The 18,775-nt window shown below is 53.4% G+C and overlaps 1 protein-coding gene across 1 annotated transcript; it reads left to right on the forward strand.

Annotated features, from left to right (window-relative positions):
- The first annotated feature begins 1,776 nt into the window (after nt 1–1,776).
- LOC132350318 (annexin A8) lies at nt 1,777–18,307 on the forward strand. The gene is made up of 12 exons (XM_059899409.1): nt 1,777–1,851; nt 6,338–6,428; nt 7,474–7,568; nt 8,896–9,009; nt 11,061–11,151; nt 11,924–12,003; nt 12,448–12,507; nt 13,068–13,161; nt 13,418–13,513; nt 15,490–15,548; nt 16,725–16,847; nt 17,779–18,307. The coding sequence occupies exons 1-12, from the start codon at nt 1,831–1,833 to the stop codon at nt 17,836–17,838; spliced, it is 984 nt and encodes a 327-aa protein (XP_059755392.1). The 5' UTR covers nt 1,777–1,830; the 3' UTR covers nt 17,839–18,307.
- Nucleotides 18,308–18,775: the final 468 nt, after the last annotated feature.

The raw sequence follows: 18,775 nt of genomic DNA on the forward strand, positions 1-18,775 counted from the left end.
CCCTGATCCTCATGGCATGACGTAGGCACGGCCCCCGTGAGCAGCTGAGGTCCTGAGAAAGACTCATCAGTGAGGACGCCTTGGTTCTGGCCCCAAGGGCTCCCAAGGAGGGTGGGGAGTTTGGGGCCCCAAGCAGGCCCTTTCTCAGTCCGTGTGACCTGAAGCAAGCTGCAGTCTTCCTCTTATGGTGGCATCCCACAGCTCTGCGTGATGACCCGTCCCCATTCCCACGGCAGCCCTGGGCAGCGGCTGCTCGCCCCGCCCCGGCTGCCTCCCCTCCCTTCTGCACACTGGCCCAGCTCCCTCCCCACCCGCCCAGCCCTCACTTCCAGAAGGAACAGCCTGAGGACTGTGTAGAGAAAGAAGCACTGGAACCAGGGTCAGGTATCAGGAGGGGACAGTTCTTACCTGCTACCCTTATGAAATAAAATTCATATTTTATGGCAAGACAAGAAAAATTTAAACAAACAATTTTCTCTGCCCTTTGGCCTCCGCTCTCCCGCACTGTGCATTGTGTGTCTGCGTTAGGCATCAACCAGACCACCCGTGGGCAGAAACACTTGCTCGATCATAAAGAGCAACATTCTCCTAGCACCGGCCGGACAGTCCCTTAAAAGATAACATTCCTTCTTGATCTTGTAAGGGGCCACATGGCGCTTAGATCTGGATTGTGTAAACTATTAATGACATGTCATTTAATGTACAGCCCTCTGTCTCAAAAAACTTATATAGCCTTGACTTCTAACAGGCGGAACAGTTCTCAGAGCCTTCTGAGATGCTCTTCCCTGGTTATAATCCTCAAATTTGGCTCGAATAAAATTTTCCATTTCTTTCTTAGATCAACCGATTAATTTTTCATCAACACCCTGAGAGGTTTCACTGAATGCAAGTCACACCAGGGTGGGGCTGTTTTTCTCTGGGGCTCTAGGAGCAATGGGGGTTCTGGAAGCCCTGAGGAAGTAACCCCAGGATGGAGGGGTTACCGGGTAGTCGCTGAGACAAGGTCTTTACCCTGAAGGGCGGGTTAAGGGGTGGCATGGGGAGAGTGGGGCTAAGGAATGTTCTAGGCAGGGGCCCCAAGGAAGGCAAACTCCAGAAAGGAAAAAATTAACCTCTTTCCAAGAGGTTCCTCTCTCCCTTGGCAGCCAACTTGTCCTGCAGGGCCCATGGCAGAGCAGGCAGGTCCAAGAGGCCTGCTGGATCATGTGGCTTCTTCCCACAAGAAGTGTGATTTATGCAAATTATCTAAACTTTAGAGTTTCCATTTAATCTTTGTGGCAAAGATTAAATAGGATAGAGTGCACAGAGTGATTAAAGAGGGATCTAGGCATAGAGATGCCCCAACAAGCGGAGGCTGCTATTATTTTATGTCCTTTGCAGAGCTCCCCATTGCATTGTTCACTGGGGAGAAGCCGTGCAATAAATAGACTCCTTTTTATAGATCAGGTCTAGCAAAGACCGAATGAAGGCCCGTGTTTGCTAAGTGGGGCTTTCACAGGTTGGAGCTCAGCATTCCCAGTCTGTGTAACAGCACAGCTCAAACATTTGGCGATGAGTGGTGTGTTTCCACAGGGCATTTGGGCTGGTGCCAGGGTGGGGCCTGAGAGCCACAGGAGGGACCCAGAGCCCGGGGGCAGGGCGGGGGGTGTGCAGGCGTGGTACTGGGTGGGGCCTGGGGCCTGCATGCTGGTGCCACCACACCCAACCCCAAGCCGCCTGCTCTTCTGAGTGCAGCAGGGCCGAGTGTGCAGAGTCTCGGAGCGGAGGGAGGGCTGACCGGTGCATCTTCATCTCCCTGACGAAAGGCAAAGGCGCGGCGAGGTAAACGAGATGGCCTGGTGGAAAGCCTGGGTAAGTGCAGAGCAAGCAGAGGTGGAGGGTTCCCTCATGGTGTTGGTCTAGAGAGAGGTCAGCTCCGGCAACACTCTGTTTCCTGCCGGGCCAGGCACTGGACTGGGCTGCCCCCTGGGGAGGAAGACAAGGAGATACTGCCCCAGTCCCAGAGGCATTCATGGTGGCCAGGATGGGAACAGGGGAGATGGGCAGATAAAGAAACCTTGAAATGCACCTGGGGAAGCTGAGGAGCTGTGGGAGCCCAAAGGGAGGGGTCAGGCTGCTGGAAACAAGGGGGAGTCATGGTTGAGTCATATGTCCGTGTGTGTGTGTGTGTGTGTGTGTGTGTGTGCTGTATGCACATGCGTGTGTTTAGGGAGAATCAGGCAGATGTGTCCTTAAAGAGGGAGCAGTATGTGCAAAGGTTCAGAAGACTGGGAAGCTTGGCTTTAAAGAGAAGTAAGCTCGGGGGTCCTGGATGGGAGGGTAGAGGGTCGGGGGAAATGTACCTAAAGAAGCAGGCAGGGCCGGGTCCTACAGAGCTGTGCATGGCAGGCTAAGGAGCTTGGGCTCCACCCTGAGAGCAATGCGGAGCCATTGAAGGACCCTGAGCTAGAGAATAACCTGATTGAATAGGCTGATGTTAGAGGACTCATCAGTGTCTTCTCCTCAGGGGATGGGAGGGCGACCTGGGCCACAGGGCCCTTCCACATTTGAAATCCATGAGTGAAATTTACAGAGTGACAGAGGGCTGAGTTAGGGGGGACAGCACATCCTGCCCCCAAGTCTCCCATGTCCAAGTGAATGAACAGATTCTCAGGAGTGTTTCATCTGGGTTTGAGTCCGATGCTGTCTCATGCTAAGGAGTTGAAAACACAAAAGGGGGACAAAGATGAGGAGCAGGTGGTGTCCCCTGGGCAGGCACGATGTTGTGTGCTCTGCACACCTTCCTTCATTTCATCCCCAGGCAGCCCTGGGATATCAGGGCTGCTATTTCCACTTCACAGATGAGGTAACCAAGGCTCAGCCATATCTAGTAACTTGCACAGTCCCACAGCTAGCAGGTGGGGGTCTAGTGTGAACTGCGGTCTCTCTCTGTCCCTGCCCCCAGGCTCTCTGTGAGTCTTAGTGGGTGACCCGGGCTTATCCTAATTCAGGAAATCTCTTTGTCACAAACGTCACAACCCAGGGGCCCTCAGATTCAGACATGCTGGGCCTGGACAGGTGGGACAGCGAGGAGACCAGGCGCAAGGTGTGGCAGCCATCTGGCCCCAGCGAAAACAGCCAGGACAGGGCAAGGGCCAGGGCGACCTCCAGCTTCGTCCTGGCTGGTGGGGAGCAAGGCTTTGAGGAGGCAGACGTGGCAGGGAGAGTCCAGTGCTGGGCACTTTCCAAGGTCAGCTGCTGCCCAAGGTGGCCTGACTTTGGGCCTTGCTCCCAGTGGGGCGGGGCAAAGACCCATCCTTGGGGCCCACCCAGCCAGGCAGGCAGAAGCCTCCTTGCAGAGAGGCTGGATGACAACCTGGAAGGATAACAATGACATTCCTAGAGCACCTACTGTGCCCTGGACCTTCCTCTGTCAATATCTCACTTGAGCCTCTGTACACCTCTGCAGTACAATATAGATGCCAATATCCTTATCCACAGATGAAGAAACAGAGCCACAAGGAGACTAAGACGGTGCCCAAGGTTGCCACACTACGAAGTGTTGGAGTCTGGATTAGACTCTGAGCAACCTGACGCCAGAGCTCAAACTCTATGGGGTTCGGCCACCCACAAGCCAAGGGCAGCCAAGGGGCGTGAAAGATCAGCTTGAGGGGGGCTCGTCTGTGCCTCTCTTGTGGAGATGAAGTTCTGCCTCCCAAGTTCTCCGGGGCAGCCCTGTGATGGGGAAAGGCAAAGGCGTGGCAGCTCCCTGAGACCTTCACAGACACATAACAGAGTCACAAGCCAGGCTGAGTCACCTTTTCAGTGAAAATGTTCCTGTCTGGACTAGCCTGCTCTGTGCAAGACCCAGCAAGGGCCTAGGCAGACCCCTCCTCCAACATGGGGTGGGGAGTGGGTAGATAGAAAATCTGGAGTTCCACCACCCTATGCTGACATCCAGGGGTCTGATTCCCAGAAATTTGTCTTTTTTCCCCCTAACACCTTAGCGTGGGAGGTAAGGCTGGGGCTCCTCAATGCAATGAAATCACAACCCCCAGGGAGTTAGTTACAAACATTGCCACCAGAGCCCAACCTCAGACCCGCTGAATAGGCCACTCCATGGTGACTGGCACACACGGCCTGGTCAGTCACTGCTGCACAGCCCCCTGAGTGCCAGCCTGGGGCAAGGGATGGTGGAGAGCCCCTCCTGGGTGGCCTCCAGAGCTTAGCACTGAGATCTGAGATGACCCCACGCTCATAAATGACCTGCATTCCTGTGGGCAAGCTTTCCTTCAGTGAAGGGTACCGGGAAAACTCAATGTCTGGGAAAGGTTGAGTCATTGAGAGCAGGGGGGTGGCAGACAGAGCTTAGCTTCTGAGTCAGGCTGTGGGTTAAATCCAGCACCACCATTTACTAGGTGCATAACCTTGCCAGGCACTCCGAGCCCAGCCTGTAAAATGGGGCATTCATAGCTACCTAGTATGACTGGCAGAGACAGCAAGGAGAAGAGCATTGCATCTAAAGCACCTAAAGCCTCTAACACACAAGGCCTGGCACATAGGAGGTGCTCAAATCACTAACAGTAGTGACAGCTGCTCATGACTCCACAAAAAAGGGATGCAATAGATGCACGCATGCAGCTGGGCAACATCTGGGACCACACAGGCTCTCTGGATGAAATTTGCACAGGGAATTACTTCTCGTAATTTCTTCTGTGAAACATGGTGCTAAGAAATAAAGTAGGAAAATCTGTCACCAGATATTTGAAATTCAAGCAAAGGATATGGAAAGACTTTTTACTTTTTACTCAGAAGAAATATCCTTACAGATATACCATGGATGGGAAGCTGCTCTGTATTTTCAGGATCTGACCAGGGCCAGGAAGGAAGGAAGAAAGGGAGGAAAAAAGGATGGATGTGGTGATTGGATGGATGGATGGATGGATGGATGGATGGATGGATGGATGAGTGGATGGATGGATGGATGGATGGATGAGTGGATTGGTAGGTGGGTAGGTGGAAGAGTAGATGAGTGGACGAGGGGTGGATAGAAGGAGTAGGGAGGCAGCATGTTCAGCTCCACTGAGCCTTTCCTTACTTGATCGTTGTCCTTGTAGCTTTGAGCAGGGTTGTCCCTTCCTGCTGCCTGCCCTCAGATGGCACTGCCTGGGAGAGATGCAGCCTGATTCAGAGCCCACGCCCCAGGACGGGGCAGGGCTGGGAGAGGTTTTGTGGCTCTGGCTGGCGCCAGCCTGTTAAAACAAGGGGCCATTCTGCACAGGAGACAAGGCAGTCCCACGGAGCCCCAAGGGGAACCAGCAATCCCTCACGGTCAGGCCACTGTCTCTGGGGGTACCCTTCCCTACACAGCTAACGCCTCTGAGTGAACAGCCCCTGGGTCATCTGGCCTCACAGATCTCCTAGGAGATTCCATTGTTGTACCCTGTCACCGCAGTAAAACCATCACTGGACTCTGAAGGATTCTCCCTCTTTAGCGGCCCCCCAAACCCCTGCTGATCTTTTTTCAGGCCAGGCCTCCTACCCCAACTCTATCTCTCCAAATTTTTTGGTTGTTTTTATTTTCTTCCTTAAAGTCCATTGATCGTCACAAAAACCCAGGAAGTGCAAGTAAGGAGAAAACAAATGGCCAACTGAGGATCTAAGGACCCAGAGCTACAGAGGAGACATGGCACGGGGCTGGCTGCTGGGTGTGTAGGAGGGGTGGAGGTGTGGTCCCCACAGGACAGCTGGCCGTGGGAGACTCAGGAGACAGATGAGGCTCCCGGCACCGAAGGCTGGAGTCCAGTCTCTAGAGCCTCTTCTTGCTGCCCCACAGTCAGCACGGAGGCTCTGGCAGTGGCCACAGTGCCAGCCACCTTTGAGATCTTTCCCTACACCGTCTGAGCCTGCAAGCCCCAACTCCCCAGGGCTGGCACTGGGGCTGAGAGCTGGGATTCCATCTCTTAGGGTGGCCGGGTGGCGCCGACCCACTCCTCCTCAGGAGGCCCCTCCTTCCAGCCTGAGGGCCGAGCTGGCAGGCCAGGCCTCCCCTTGGCCAAGGGGCTAATAGGCACGTGGGTCTTCTGCAGCCCTGACCTGAGAGGACCATATGGCAACCTAGTGCAAAGTGGACAAAGGTGCCCCTTCCTCAGCACAACCTGCTGGAAACTAGCATGTCCAGAAGCCGCGGCCTCCCCTGGGCCTCCCCTCACCCTGGATGGATGGGCAGGGCCAGGACGGATAGAGGCTCAGCCGCTGGTCTGCAGGGGCCAAGCTGGTGCTCACCCTGCTGGGCTGGCTGCAAGGGGCGCTGCCTTCCCCACATTCCCGCTTTGAGCAGGCGTGGCTTCTCTTGCAGATTGAACAGAAGGGTGTCTCGGTGAAGAGCAGTCCCCACTTCAACCCAGACCCCGACGCAGAGACCCTCTACAAAGCTATGAAGGGGATCGGTGAGTGGCCTTGACCCGGGAACCCCGTGACTCTCTGGGGCTCTGCCCACTCTGCTCAAGACCTCTCTGCTCACAGCCCTGGGAGTGAGCGTCTCCCCATAATCCTCTGGCACCCAGAGAATCACACAGGGCCCACCTTCCCCAGCACAGGTCTACACAGACTCCCAAGACTGGAGTGGGGGAGGGCAGTTGGGAGTAATGGGGGTGGGGAGGGGGAGGCCATCTGCTGTGTGTTCCTGCAAGTCCTTGTGCAAGAGACCTCCCCCCATTCAGTCTGCGCTTTCTCCCTCATAAAATGGCCCCAAGAACTCTGGACCCTGCGTGTCACTGTGAATTTCGGATGGGACTATGTTGGGAGCTGTGCAGGGCTGACCGTCCTGTCTCCAGCGCCTGATTTCCTGTGAGCAGGAAAGGGCTGGCTGGAGGCCCGCTGGGATTTGGATAACCCGGCCCAGACAGCCCTCATGCTGTCACCCAGGCAGGATTTACCCTCTAACTGGCTCTGACTGGTGAATTGGGGCATTAACAAAAACTGCCATTCCCAGACAAGCTGAGAAATCATGCTCTGTCTTCTACTTCCTGTGAAATCTTTATTATTATCTCCACTTCCCAAAGAAAAATGTGGAGGCTTGGGGAGGTGAGGCTTCTACTCACCCAGCTGCTGGGCCAGGACTCAGATCCAGTTTTCTGGACCCTCTGTCCCCATCCTCCCCCATGGCCACCAGCACAAGGGAGGTCAGGGCAGGAGGTCTCACTGCCTGAGCTCCAGAGTTTCCAGCTGGTGTCCAGAGCAGATCAGATAACCAGAGGGGCCTCAGATTCTTTCTCTGTGAGGCTGGGCCTGGCTGCACCCCAACATTGTGTGGATGTGGGGGGGTGGACAGATGGATTTTCTGTCTTGTCTACACCATGAAAATCATCAGGTTTGGGAGTTTCCAGGTGGTGCATCCCCACTGCTTGGCCACCAAGCAGCTGCCTTCCCTCCTCCTCAGCCCTCATCAGTCCCCCAGGGGCAATGAGGGTGCTCATACTGTGCCCCCTGCAGGGACCAACGAGCAGGCCATCATCGATGTGCTCACGCAGAGAAGCAACGCACAGAGGCAGCAGATCGCCAAGTCTTTCAAGGCTCAGTTTGGCAAGGTAAAGGGGGGCACTTGTGCTCGGGGGGCTGTAGGGACCACGGCTGCCAGAGACAGCCTTGCAGGCAGGGCCTTGCTGGATGAGGTCCAGCTGGTCTAGAGCCCAGCCCACTGGCAACATGGGGCATTTGGGACATACACGAAAAACATGATGCACTGTTTCTCTGAAAATCAGATTTAACTCTGAAAACTTACTGATGGCTCCCCACAGCCCTGGCTTGGTCCAGCCTTCTGATGTCTGGCCCCAACCTCCTTTCCCACCTTCTCTCTCACTTGCTCCTTTACAGTTGCTCCACGGCCCCATCCCTGAGCTGTTTCCCTGCCTCTATGCTTTGCTTGTCCTATTCCCCAAGCCTGGAAGGCCCTTCTCTTTCCCACATGCCAGAGATGCAGGCCGGGCTCTGCTCTGTGCTGTGCCGCAGGGCTGTCTCCTCGTGTTGGAGCTGCTGTTCCCCTGCCCCTTCCCTCCTGCCACAGGCGAAATCCAAGGGCAGGGAGCACGCTGCCTGGACCCTTTGTCCCTCCTCCCGCCGCCCCCAGGACAGAGCCAGGCATTGGCATCCTAGCTAAACACAGGAATAAATGCACACAGAGCTGTGGTGGCCGGAAACCTCCATTAGCACACATTGGTAATGTGGACACTTAACCCAGGAAGATGAATGATGAAGCCCAAACACTCCATGGGAGAAACCAGTGTGCTCTTCTAAAAAATAATTTCTCTCTCTTAACCTTCACAACTATGCATTATTCTCTGCATTCGACTTCAGAGGAAATTGATGTTCTGAGAGGTGGAGGATCCAGGATCCCAGAGCCTGTAAGCAACAAGGCTGGGATTTAAATCCAGGTCTGACAAGGCCATTGGTCCTTCACTGTGCTGTGAGGGGAGATCAGCTGGGTGTGGCCTTGTGGTTTCTTGCAAATACAAGTGCCCTTAGAAGGAGACACACATGAGATAGATTCCTTAATTCATTTCACTCATTCATTGAGTGTCTATGGGCTAAGCGACAGGGACTTGATGAGCTTAATGACAGACTTGTATTTCGGGCTCATGGTGTGCCCGGCACTGCGCTGAGAGCGATTTCGACATCTCTCCGCCAATCCCCTAAGCAACGGTATGAAGCAGGAACACCAACGTCTCTATTTCACAGAAGAGGGTAATGATGCTTAGAGAGGCTGAGTTGCTGGCCCAAGAAGCCCCAGCCAGCACCAGCACGTGGCAGAGCCCATGTGAGAATCCAGCCAGAGCCCCTGGGCCCAGCCAGCACCCGCTGCCTGCACTCCAGTGGACACAGCACACAGAGCACCACCCTTCCCTGCTCCTGCCGTAGGATCTCACCGAGACGCTGAAGTCGGAGCTGAGCAGCAATTTCGAGAGGCTCATCATAGCCCTCATGTACCCTCCATACGGATACGAAGCCAAGGAGCTGTACGACGCCATGAAGGTAACCAAGCAAGTGGGGTGAGGGAGGTGCAGAAACACTTAACAAGGACTGGGTGGGGGAACGATGCCCGGGACTGCTTTCCCCAGAGAGCCTTGCACAGGGAGCTCTGAGCTCCCCTTGAGCCACTGTTTGGAACGAGCCCAGCGAGCTTGCAGCCTGCTGCTCGTGAAATCATACAACATGTTTTGGGACTTGGCAGAGCGTAGGTTCTTCTATCTCAGCATGGAAAGAATTCAGTGAGAGGCAAAGTGATAGATAAGAAGTGATTTATTAGAGTAGGACGCTTGTGGGGCTTACAAGTAGGAGGGCAAGAGGGTGCCACCCCAAGAACTTAGTGGGCTACAGTTTTTTTTGTTTGTTTTTTGTTTTTTTGTTTTTATTTATTTTTGGCTGAGTTGGGTCTTCGTTGCTGCACATGGGCTTTCTCTAGTTGAGGCGAGCGGGGGCTACTCTTCCTTGCGGTGCGCGGGTTTCTCATTGCGGTGGCTTCTCTTGCTGCAGAGCACAGGCTCCAGGCACGTGGGCTTCATTAGTTGTGGCACGCAGGCTCAGTAGTTGTGGCTCACGGGCTTAGTTGCTCCGCGGCATGTGGGATCTTCCCAGACCAGGGCTCGAACCCACGTCCCCTGCACTGGCAGGCAGACTCTTAACCACTGTGCCACCATGGAAGCCCTACTGTTTTATAATCAAAGGAAAAGTGGGGAGGGGGAGAAGACCACCTTCTTCCTCGTTCTTGAGTAGACTTCACGCTTCTATCATCAGTTTCCTCTTCCATGTTGGGCAGGGGAGTTTTCTTGTCCCTTGTTTCTTGTTTCATGGTCAAACCAGGAATGTCGTGGCGCAATGGAAATGAGCAAAAAGGCTGTGACATATACTAAAATATGGTCAATCATCTCAGGTTTCAGTATAATATCACCTTTCCCTTATATTTTTGTTTTTAGTGTGCCCAGAGGAGCATGTCCTAGGAATCATTAACTTACCGAGCTCACTGGGCAGGATGTGGGTCTCATTCCACCATTGTTTTACTGTTTGGGGGCCATGCTTCTGTTGCACGGTTTTGTTGCTAAGCAAGCCTGCTTGGTTTTGTGGTTAAGCAAACCTGGTTTCTTGAGTGATCATTAACTTACAGGGGTCTCCCATACTTTTTTTCTCTACTGACAATGCCCTAGTGGGATTAACTATTTACTCACCTTCTTTGTCCCTTTACTCTGTCCCTATCACTCAGACTGCCACCAAACACAGACTGGCCTCCGCCATCACCTGGCCTTGATGGAGCCAAAATTCGTCCTTCTCAGGACATTGCTAGACCAGGTGTGCAGAAATTAGGAACCAGCCTCTGCTGTCTCGTGCCTGGTCCCCCAATTTCCCGTTACTTCCCACTGCTCCTTTTGCATTCGAAGATGATTAAGAAGGAGTCAGGACCAAGTAATAATAATCATCTCCATTGAAAGGGCACTTATAACTAATAAGAACCTGCTGTATAAAAATTTTTAATTTAATTTAATTTAATTTAAAAAAAAAAGAAAGGGCACTTACTCCAAAAAAGAAAAAAATTGAAAAGGGACTTCCTTGGTGGTCCAGTGGTTAAGACTCCATGCTCCCAATTCAGGGGGCACGGGTTCGATCCCTGGTTGGGGAACTAAGATCCCGCATGCTGCACGGTGCAGCCAGAAAAAAAAAAAATTGAAAGGGCATTACTGTGTGGACATGCCAGGCATTTTACATCTATTATCTCCACTTCACCTTCGGGGTGGGGGTGGCTTATTATCCCTGTGTCCTGATGAGGACCCTTAGGCTCAGGGAGGTGGAGTGACCTGTTTGGGACCACCCAGCTATAGAGGGCTGAGCTGAGACGCAGCTTTCCCATCACATCACTTGCCCACAAGTATCCACCACTGGAGACAAATGCACGTGATCTCCCCCAGTAACATCCTCCAGCGGAGGCCCCCCAGCAGAGCAGTGACTGGTTCTTCCTAGGACTCTTCCTTTTGCCTCTTGACAAAAGAGGGTGCGGACAGAGCTCTCCAGCAGGCAGAGGTTTTTATCCACAGGGCTTAGGAACCAGAGAGGGCGTCATCATCGAAATCCTGGCTTCTCGGACCAAGAACCAGCTGCGGGAGATAATGAAGGCGTATGAGGAGGGTAAGGGGCCTGCTAAGAGGGAGGATGCGGGCCCTGAGTTAAAGGCTAGCTTGGGAATGACCATGAGCTTTGGCAGCCTAGCAGCAAATGAGAGACAAGCCGTGTACTGGGCCACATTGGAAAGGATTCTTTCTGGGCTTTTCCACACACAGATGCTGAGCACCTTCTGTGTGCCAAATCCCGTGCCTGACAGTGAGATTGGATGTGAGTCGGGATCCATCTCTGAGCTCCCTAAGCACATGGGCTGCTGCGGGGGAGGGCATGCACCCATTAAGTTCTCTGCCCCTTGACAGTGTGGCAGCACTGCGGGCTGCCGGCTGTCAGCAGTGGGCGGGGCTGACACCTTCCTGGCCAGGCACAGGCTGACCCTGGGGACCATTCAGGGCCCCGTTGCAGTGGCGGGTGTGGAGTCCTAGCCAGCTCTCATGGGCTGCAAGGCAAAGCCCATCCTCCACAATGTCTGCCTGATGGGGAGTCCGCCAGAAGTTCCTGGCTTTGCCGAACCACGTGATGAAGTAAGGCTCAATCAGCAGCCCCTGGCTCTCTGGCCTGGCCCATCTTTGTGCTTTGAGCTTGGCTGGCAACCCATGTTGCTTCCTAGTTCTGAACAACCACCAGCGGGGAGCCTCTGCCACTCAGACACCTGGACAGAGCAAACTCTCCCTGTGCCAAGGACTCATGTCTCCTGGAAGGCTTTAGTCAGGAAAAGGGTGAGAAACGGGGCGAGGAGGAGGAAAGCAGGTCTGAGCCTCATGGTCCTGATCCCCTGCAGACTATGGGTCCAGCCTGGAGGAAGACATCCAAGCAGACACCAGCGGCTACCTGGAGAGGATCCTGGTGTGCCTCCTGCAGGTATCACAGCCCAGGCTCCTGGGAGCCGCTTGTCTGGGGGATCCCCACAGATCCCCCCTCAGAGAGTGGCTCTTGGGCAAAGCTACTGGGGTGGGGTGGGGGGCAAGGGTGTGGTACAGCCACTGGGGCCTGGGCTCACTGGGTACATCCCAGTGGGCTCAGAGCGTCCTCACGGCAGAGCCCCTGCACCTCTCCAGAAAGTAGGAGGAGAGGGCCCGTCGCTGAGCAGGTCCCTCCCACCAGGCCCCATGCCAGGCACGTTGCTTACTTTTGCTCACTGAGTCCCGCAGCTCCTTACGGGGCATTCCTTATGACTCTCCCTTTACGGGTGAGAGGCCAAGGCCTGGAGAGGATAACTGCCTCCCTTCCTACCTGACTGTCCCCTCTGTCCCGGCTGCTCTGCTCAGCCAGCCTGCCTTACAGAGCCGCCTCTTCTGTTCCTAGGGCAGCAGAGATGACTTGTGTGGCTTCGTGGACCCAGGACTGGCCCTGCAAGATGCACAGGTAAGGCTACCCCTCAGCAGCCTCTGCCCTGCAGGCCACCCGGTCCCACCCTCTGCCATCTAGACTCCGGGGTGCTGAAGCCTAAAAGCCTCACCCAGCCCCTCTGCCCGCGGGGGTTTTCTCTGATGCTAGGCTGGGACCGGGCTCAGTTCTCTGCAGGCCTTTACCCTCTGGTGTCTGCAGAGAGAAGTGAGGGTGGAGGGGAGGAAGGAGACTGATTTGGGTGGGGTTCACTGAAGCTCTGCCCGGGCAGGAACAGCCTACGAACCCGGGGATGCTGGGCCTCCGAGGCCCAGATGTGTGCATTCAGCTCGCTATAGATCTGCCTGCTGGCAGAGCGCTGGAAGGTGCCCAGAGGCAGAGCAAAGCCCCAGAGGGGAGGCGGGACAGTTCCTAGAGCAGCCCGGTATCGAGAAGAGAATTTAACCACGGAGATAGCAGGCTCCCAGTCAAAAAGATGATCAAGCAGAGGAGAATGCCGACCTGGCAGGGTGAATGGGGGACTGTTCTTCACCCCCCTTGCTCGCCTTCACTGGTTGTCATGGGTGTCCCAATGCCAGGATCTATACACAGCGGGTGAGAAGATTTGTGGGACTGATGAGATGAAATTCATCACCATCCTGTGCACGCGCAGTGCCACACACCTGATGAGAGGTAACGGGGAGGTAGAGAGGTCCTGGGGGACAGGGAGGCACCCTGGCTCTAGGTCTTCTCCCTTCACGCTGAATACCCAGAGTGTGGCCTTGTCAAATCATGGACTTGGGGAAAGAGCCAGGGAGCCCTGGACCCTTTCCCCAGCAACCAAGTGGAGGCCAGGGGTGGTGCACTGATGTGCAGTCTCCTATCTGAGATGCTGGGGGGCGTCATGCTGAGATGCGCGTGTCCCCTAAGAAAAGGCCTCTCTCCACAGTGTTTGAGGAATATGAGAAAATCGCCAGCAAGAGCATTGAGGACAGCATCAAGAGTGAGACCCACGGCTCACTGGAGGAGGCCATGCTCACAGTGGGTAAGAGACGGAGCTCCGTGCTCAGGCTCATGTGTGTCCGCTGGCCCTGGGGCTCAGAAGTGGGGCAGCACCAAAGGGCGAAGGGCCCAGGGTGCAATAGCAAGTGCTGGGTCCCTATGTTCACCTTCAAAGCCAATCTCCACACCAGCCCCCACTCTCAGCATGTACCCTTCACCCAGGACACTGGAGCTACTAGGGGAGACCCTCATGTCCTCAATGTGCTGTGTCCTGCCAGAGATTGTTCTCTGTGCTGCCACAGAGTGCCCAGTGCCATGTGAGTGTGTCATGATGTATGTGTGTGCATGAGTGTGCACGCGTGAGTGTGTGCACGAGTGTGTGCGCTTGCGTGTGAGTGTGAGGGTGTGCATGCGTGCGAGTGCATGTGCATGCGCGAGTGGGTGCGTGTGTGCGCATGTGAGAGTGTGTGTGCGTGTGTGTGCGCGCGAGTGTGTATGCACGTGAGTGTGTGTGCGTGTGTGCACGTGTAAGTGTGAGTGTGTGTGTGCACGCGCGAGAGTGTGTGCGGGTGAGTGTGTGCGCAAGAGTTGTGCACAAGAGTTGTGCATGTGAGTGTGTGCGTGTGTGTGTATGCACACATTTGCAGGATTGTGCCGGACCCAGGGCCTGTGCTCACCCACAGCAGCCACACAAGGAACATTCTGGTTCTGACTGTGAAGCCCTGAAGAAATCACCTAGCTGGGCTTTAGCCAGGGGTTTGGTCCCTGCCTCAGTTGCTGATTGAAGAAATGATGATGTGTAGTTGGAATCCAAACTGAGTGATCGGTGGTCTGACACTAGGGGAACACTGAGAACCTTCCACCAAGCATGAGGTCAGATTCATGTAGGAGGACAGGTTCCAGAGCACATCCTGGGGTCCAGAGTCAAAGTGACAGGGAGAGGAGTCATTGCAGAGTGAAGAACTGAGGCCCAGGGCAGAGGGACTTCCCTCCTCCCTCCCATGAGGGAAGGAGGTCACCTCCACACCAGGCTGTGCCCATTGGGTGCCGAGCAGCCAGGGGGGCTACACAGTGTGTCCTGGTCCCCAGGGGTAAACTGGGGCATCTGACACTCCCAGCTGCCTTTGACTGCTGTGATAAATCCAATCTATGTTGGAGCATCTAAGCATGCCTCCTGCTCCAGTCTCAGCTTCCAAAGGCAGCCCCTGGATCCGATTTAAACAACTCCTGAATAAAATCTACAGGCAGGGAAAAGCAAGGCTATGCCAGGTCCTGGTGTGCTGGGCACTTCCTGTTTGCTTATCCTTGAAGACTCACATCACTCACTTCACACGTGAGGATGGTGCAAGGCAGGGAGATCAAGTCACTAGGCACCTGGTGCCATCAAGCAGGGTTCAAACTCATGCCTACCTCCCTCAAAGCCCTCGCTCTTTCTGCCACCTTGGATTAAAACACCAACCTCCCCACCCAGACACCAAGTCTCTGAAACAGCATCCATGAAAGTGAGGATAGGGCCAGATGCCCTGGGTGCCTTCTTGCTCTGGGTCCAAAACCCACCTGTCACAGGGGAATTCAATCTGCAGGGGCCCTCTGAGAAGTGACATGTAAAGCAGGCACTCAGAGGCCAGTGGTCACCACAACGGTGGCTCCTCCATGGAACTGTGTGGCTGGATTCTTGGTGAAGCTGTGTCTGGAATGTAAGAGCCCAGGGACTCCCTTGGTGGAGCTGTGCTCTGATGTGCCAGACCAGCCCTGTGGGTCCCAGTGCATTTCACACCTCGCCCTTTTGTCTGCCTACTCTCGGCCTTTGCACCTGTGCCCAGTGCCCTGGGCTTCCTTCCCTGCCCCACCCCTCCTGACACAAAGCCTCTCATTTTAGGACTAGGCAGAGCACAGATAAATAGGCCAAGACTTGCACAACACTAACCCTTAAGACCCAAAGCAAGACATAAATAAATAAACATGTATACAATGTCGCCTACAACCTCTGGTTGCTAACAGAACTTTCCTGTTTGCCAGTGAAATGCACCCGGAACCTCCACAGCTACTTTGCAGAGCGCCTTTACTATGCTATGAAGGTAACTGTTCTGTCTTCTGTGCGCCTGACCCTCAGTCCTGCACGGCACAACTGCAAAGCCAAGGAGCTCAGAGCCACCACCCAAGTCTTCGACACTTGGGTCTCCTCTTATCCCAGCCTCTTGTGGACCAGAATGGCTTTAGTTCTCAGAGCGCAAACCAAGCTAGGGAAAGGAAGCCACAGCTCCTGAAGGCTGAATTTGAGTAGATGCATTCAACAGGTGTTCATGGTACTGAACTTTCACCACAATCCTGTGAAACTTATGTAGTAATCTGCCCTCCCAGAGGGGGTGAAACCAAGGCTTGTGGTCAAGGTCACACAGCTAGTAGGTGGCAAAGTGTTGATCTGAGTCCAAGCCAGTGCAATTGTCTTTTTTATTCATGATTTTATTTATGCATCATTGGCCACGTGACCTCCTTGACAAAGCACAGGTCAGGATTGCCAGGAGGTCAAGGCATCCTTTGAACGGGCATGTTTAAGAGGGAGGTTGCCACACACAGCAGTTCAACAACCCTGCATGTGCCAGGGTGCCCGTCTGGGTTTGCCTGTTGTCCAAAAGGCGGCACTGGCGACTCAGATGTTCAAGACACTCATATCAGGGGAGGCTCTGGTATCTGGAACCACACTGGAAGATAGATAGTGAAAATAATTCCTGGAGATTAAAGTCAGCCCACCTTCTCTGATTGATGGTTGCTAACATCACCTGAAGCAAGAACCCCAAGCTCTCTGGCTACATCTGGCCAGGAAATGAGAGAGGGCATGGGATTCCCTTGGTCATGTGGCTCCCTCTGACATGAGAGTGATCAAGGATGAAAGCGAGCAGGAGGGTCCTGCATGTGAATTGGCCAGTTAAGCTGATTTCATGATGTTGCTGCTCTAGGAAGAGGCCTTATTCCTGGAGCAGTGAACATTTTGTTTCTAGAATCTGATGTAGCAAACACACACTGCAATCTGGGGCATTTGGCGTCTAATAAGAGACAAACATGAGCAGTGAGTGAGAAGAGATCAAGGGATCCCTTAGCGCATCCCTCTCAGTGCTTCACTGCTAAAGCGGAGGCTCATTCCTGTACCTCCATCCCCTACGAAAGCCCCCCTGAACCCAACATAGATTTGTCCATTATCACAGAGATGGACTAGGAAGGCAAGAAGTGATGGTTGACTGCTGTGTCTTATCCAGGGAGCAGGAACTCACGATGGGACCCTGATAAGAAACATCGTTTCGAGGAGTGAGATTGACTTAAATTTCATCAAATGTCAGTTCAAGGAGATGTACGGCAAGACCCTCAGCAGCATGATCATGGTGAGCCATGAGTTCCCATTTCTAACCCCAGTTTTAAACAGAGACCTTACTGGGAAACCTGAATGCTGCGACCAATGTCATAAGTCACACGTGTCCGTCCCTCCTCAGTGGGTATCACACTCATGCATTCATTGCTGTGTGCTATGTACAGGGATCAGCAAGGAGGTCGGTGTAGCTAGTGGAGGCCCCTGTATGTTTCACCCAGAAAGTTAGCTTTGCATTTGAGTTATGGTTGCCCCTTTGAAAATGACACACCGAATTCTTGCAGAAGGAACCATATCTGAAGAGTCAGTGAGAGTAAATAGTTTAGTAGGAGTCGAGGCGTAGCATTCAAATACAGATATAGGTAGTCCTGACAGCAAAAATTTAAGGACGTAAATCATATGAGCTCCAGTGGGCTGCCTAACCTGATTCCAATTAGTGAACGTTCTAGAGCTGAGAAAACACAGTGATTATCACACTGCTATAACTTCAAGAGAAATAGCTCTTCTAGCCATTAATACCAAATGAGGCCTTGACAGCTTCATTAACAGAAGTCAAGTCATGAGAAATATATCCCTAAGTCTTCACTGGCTATTAAGTCAAGCCTCTAGTTATTCTACAAGCGCCTGTTGTTCACTACACTTTCCAAGACACACATAGCTTACAATATGTTAAAAAGACATTTCTGCTTTAAGATGTTTCAGAATGGGGCAGTAGGTGGTGGGGGATTGGGGGTGGCAATAGAAACAGCCTGAAATGGAAAACAAAGAAAGACAGGTGACAGTGAGGGGCCTGTGGCATAGGAACCTGTAGAGGAATGTGCCAGGTCTCCCCCAGAGAAGCACAACTCCTAGTAATAAGAGCAGCTGCTCCTGATGGAGGTGACTCCAAGTCAAGCCCATGTCACAAACCACCCCCCTTCTAATTCTCATGTCCCTCCTGTCCTCAGGAAGACACAAGCAGCGACTACAAGAATGCCCTGCTGAACCTGGTGGGCAGTGACCCCTGAAGGCTCAGAAGGACAAGAGCAAAGGCCAAGAAGGTGGAGCCACTGGGTCCTGCTTGCTCAACCTTGGCCATGGATGGGGATGGGGGTGGGGGGAGCCACAGCACAGCTTTCAGTCCTCTATCTCCCAGCTTCCAGTGCTTTCCAGCCACTTTCTCTGACCCAGAAGTAAGGATCAGCCTGGGGCTCCTACTTCCACTGTCTTCCCAAGTCATTTTCAGGTGTGAGCACATTGCCAACCTTAGCATATATCTGATCTGACAAATAACCTCAGCATGAAGGGGTCTACAGGGGCTCGTGATGATTTCTTTCTCCCTACACAGGAGCTTCCCAAGCCTGACTGGTCACAGAGTCCCCTAGGCTCTCAGCCCACTCCCAACTACTAATCTGAGATCTGCAGAGAATAGACCAGACAATATGGAATTTTAATAAGTGTCTCAGCTGATATGCTTCTCTTTCAGGCAACCAGAGAAGGCCATGAGAGCCTGTTTGTTTCTGATCACATGCTTGTGGGCAGCTGAGAAAGGAACACATATACCCAGGCCAAGTGGGCTATCACCAACATTCATTCACCAGCTTCATTTTAAAATACTAGGCTGTAAGTAGAAGAAAAATTCTCTCATCATCCTACCAACAGAGAAAGCTGAAAATTAATGGCCTGACACAAGGACACTGTGTTCTAAGAGGCTTGGGCTTCTCTAGTCCTTGATCAAATTAGCTGCTCCTTCCTCCCATGACGCAAGCCTGGAGAATCTCTAATCCTGGCCAAATGGCAATGGGAACTGGTTACAGGAGAAGCTGAGATACCTGTGTTGTGCTTTTCAGAACAATAAAGATTTGTACACTGGAACGTAAGTGTCTTTGGATTTTTAGAGGTGACCACAGTAGGACCACTTTGATTAGCCAAATTCTACCCCATAGAGCCTACTCTCCAGACTAT

Source organism: Balaenoptera ricei, chromosome 16 (genome assembly GCF_028023285.1).
Source record: "Balaenoptera ricei isolate mBalRic1 chromosome 16, mBalRic1.hap2, whole genome shotgun sequence".
Lineage (NCBI taxonomy): Eukaryota > Metazoa > Chordata > Mammalia > Artiodactyla > Balaenopteridae > Balaenoptera > Balaenoptera ricei.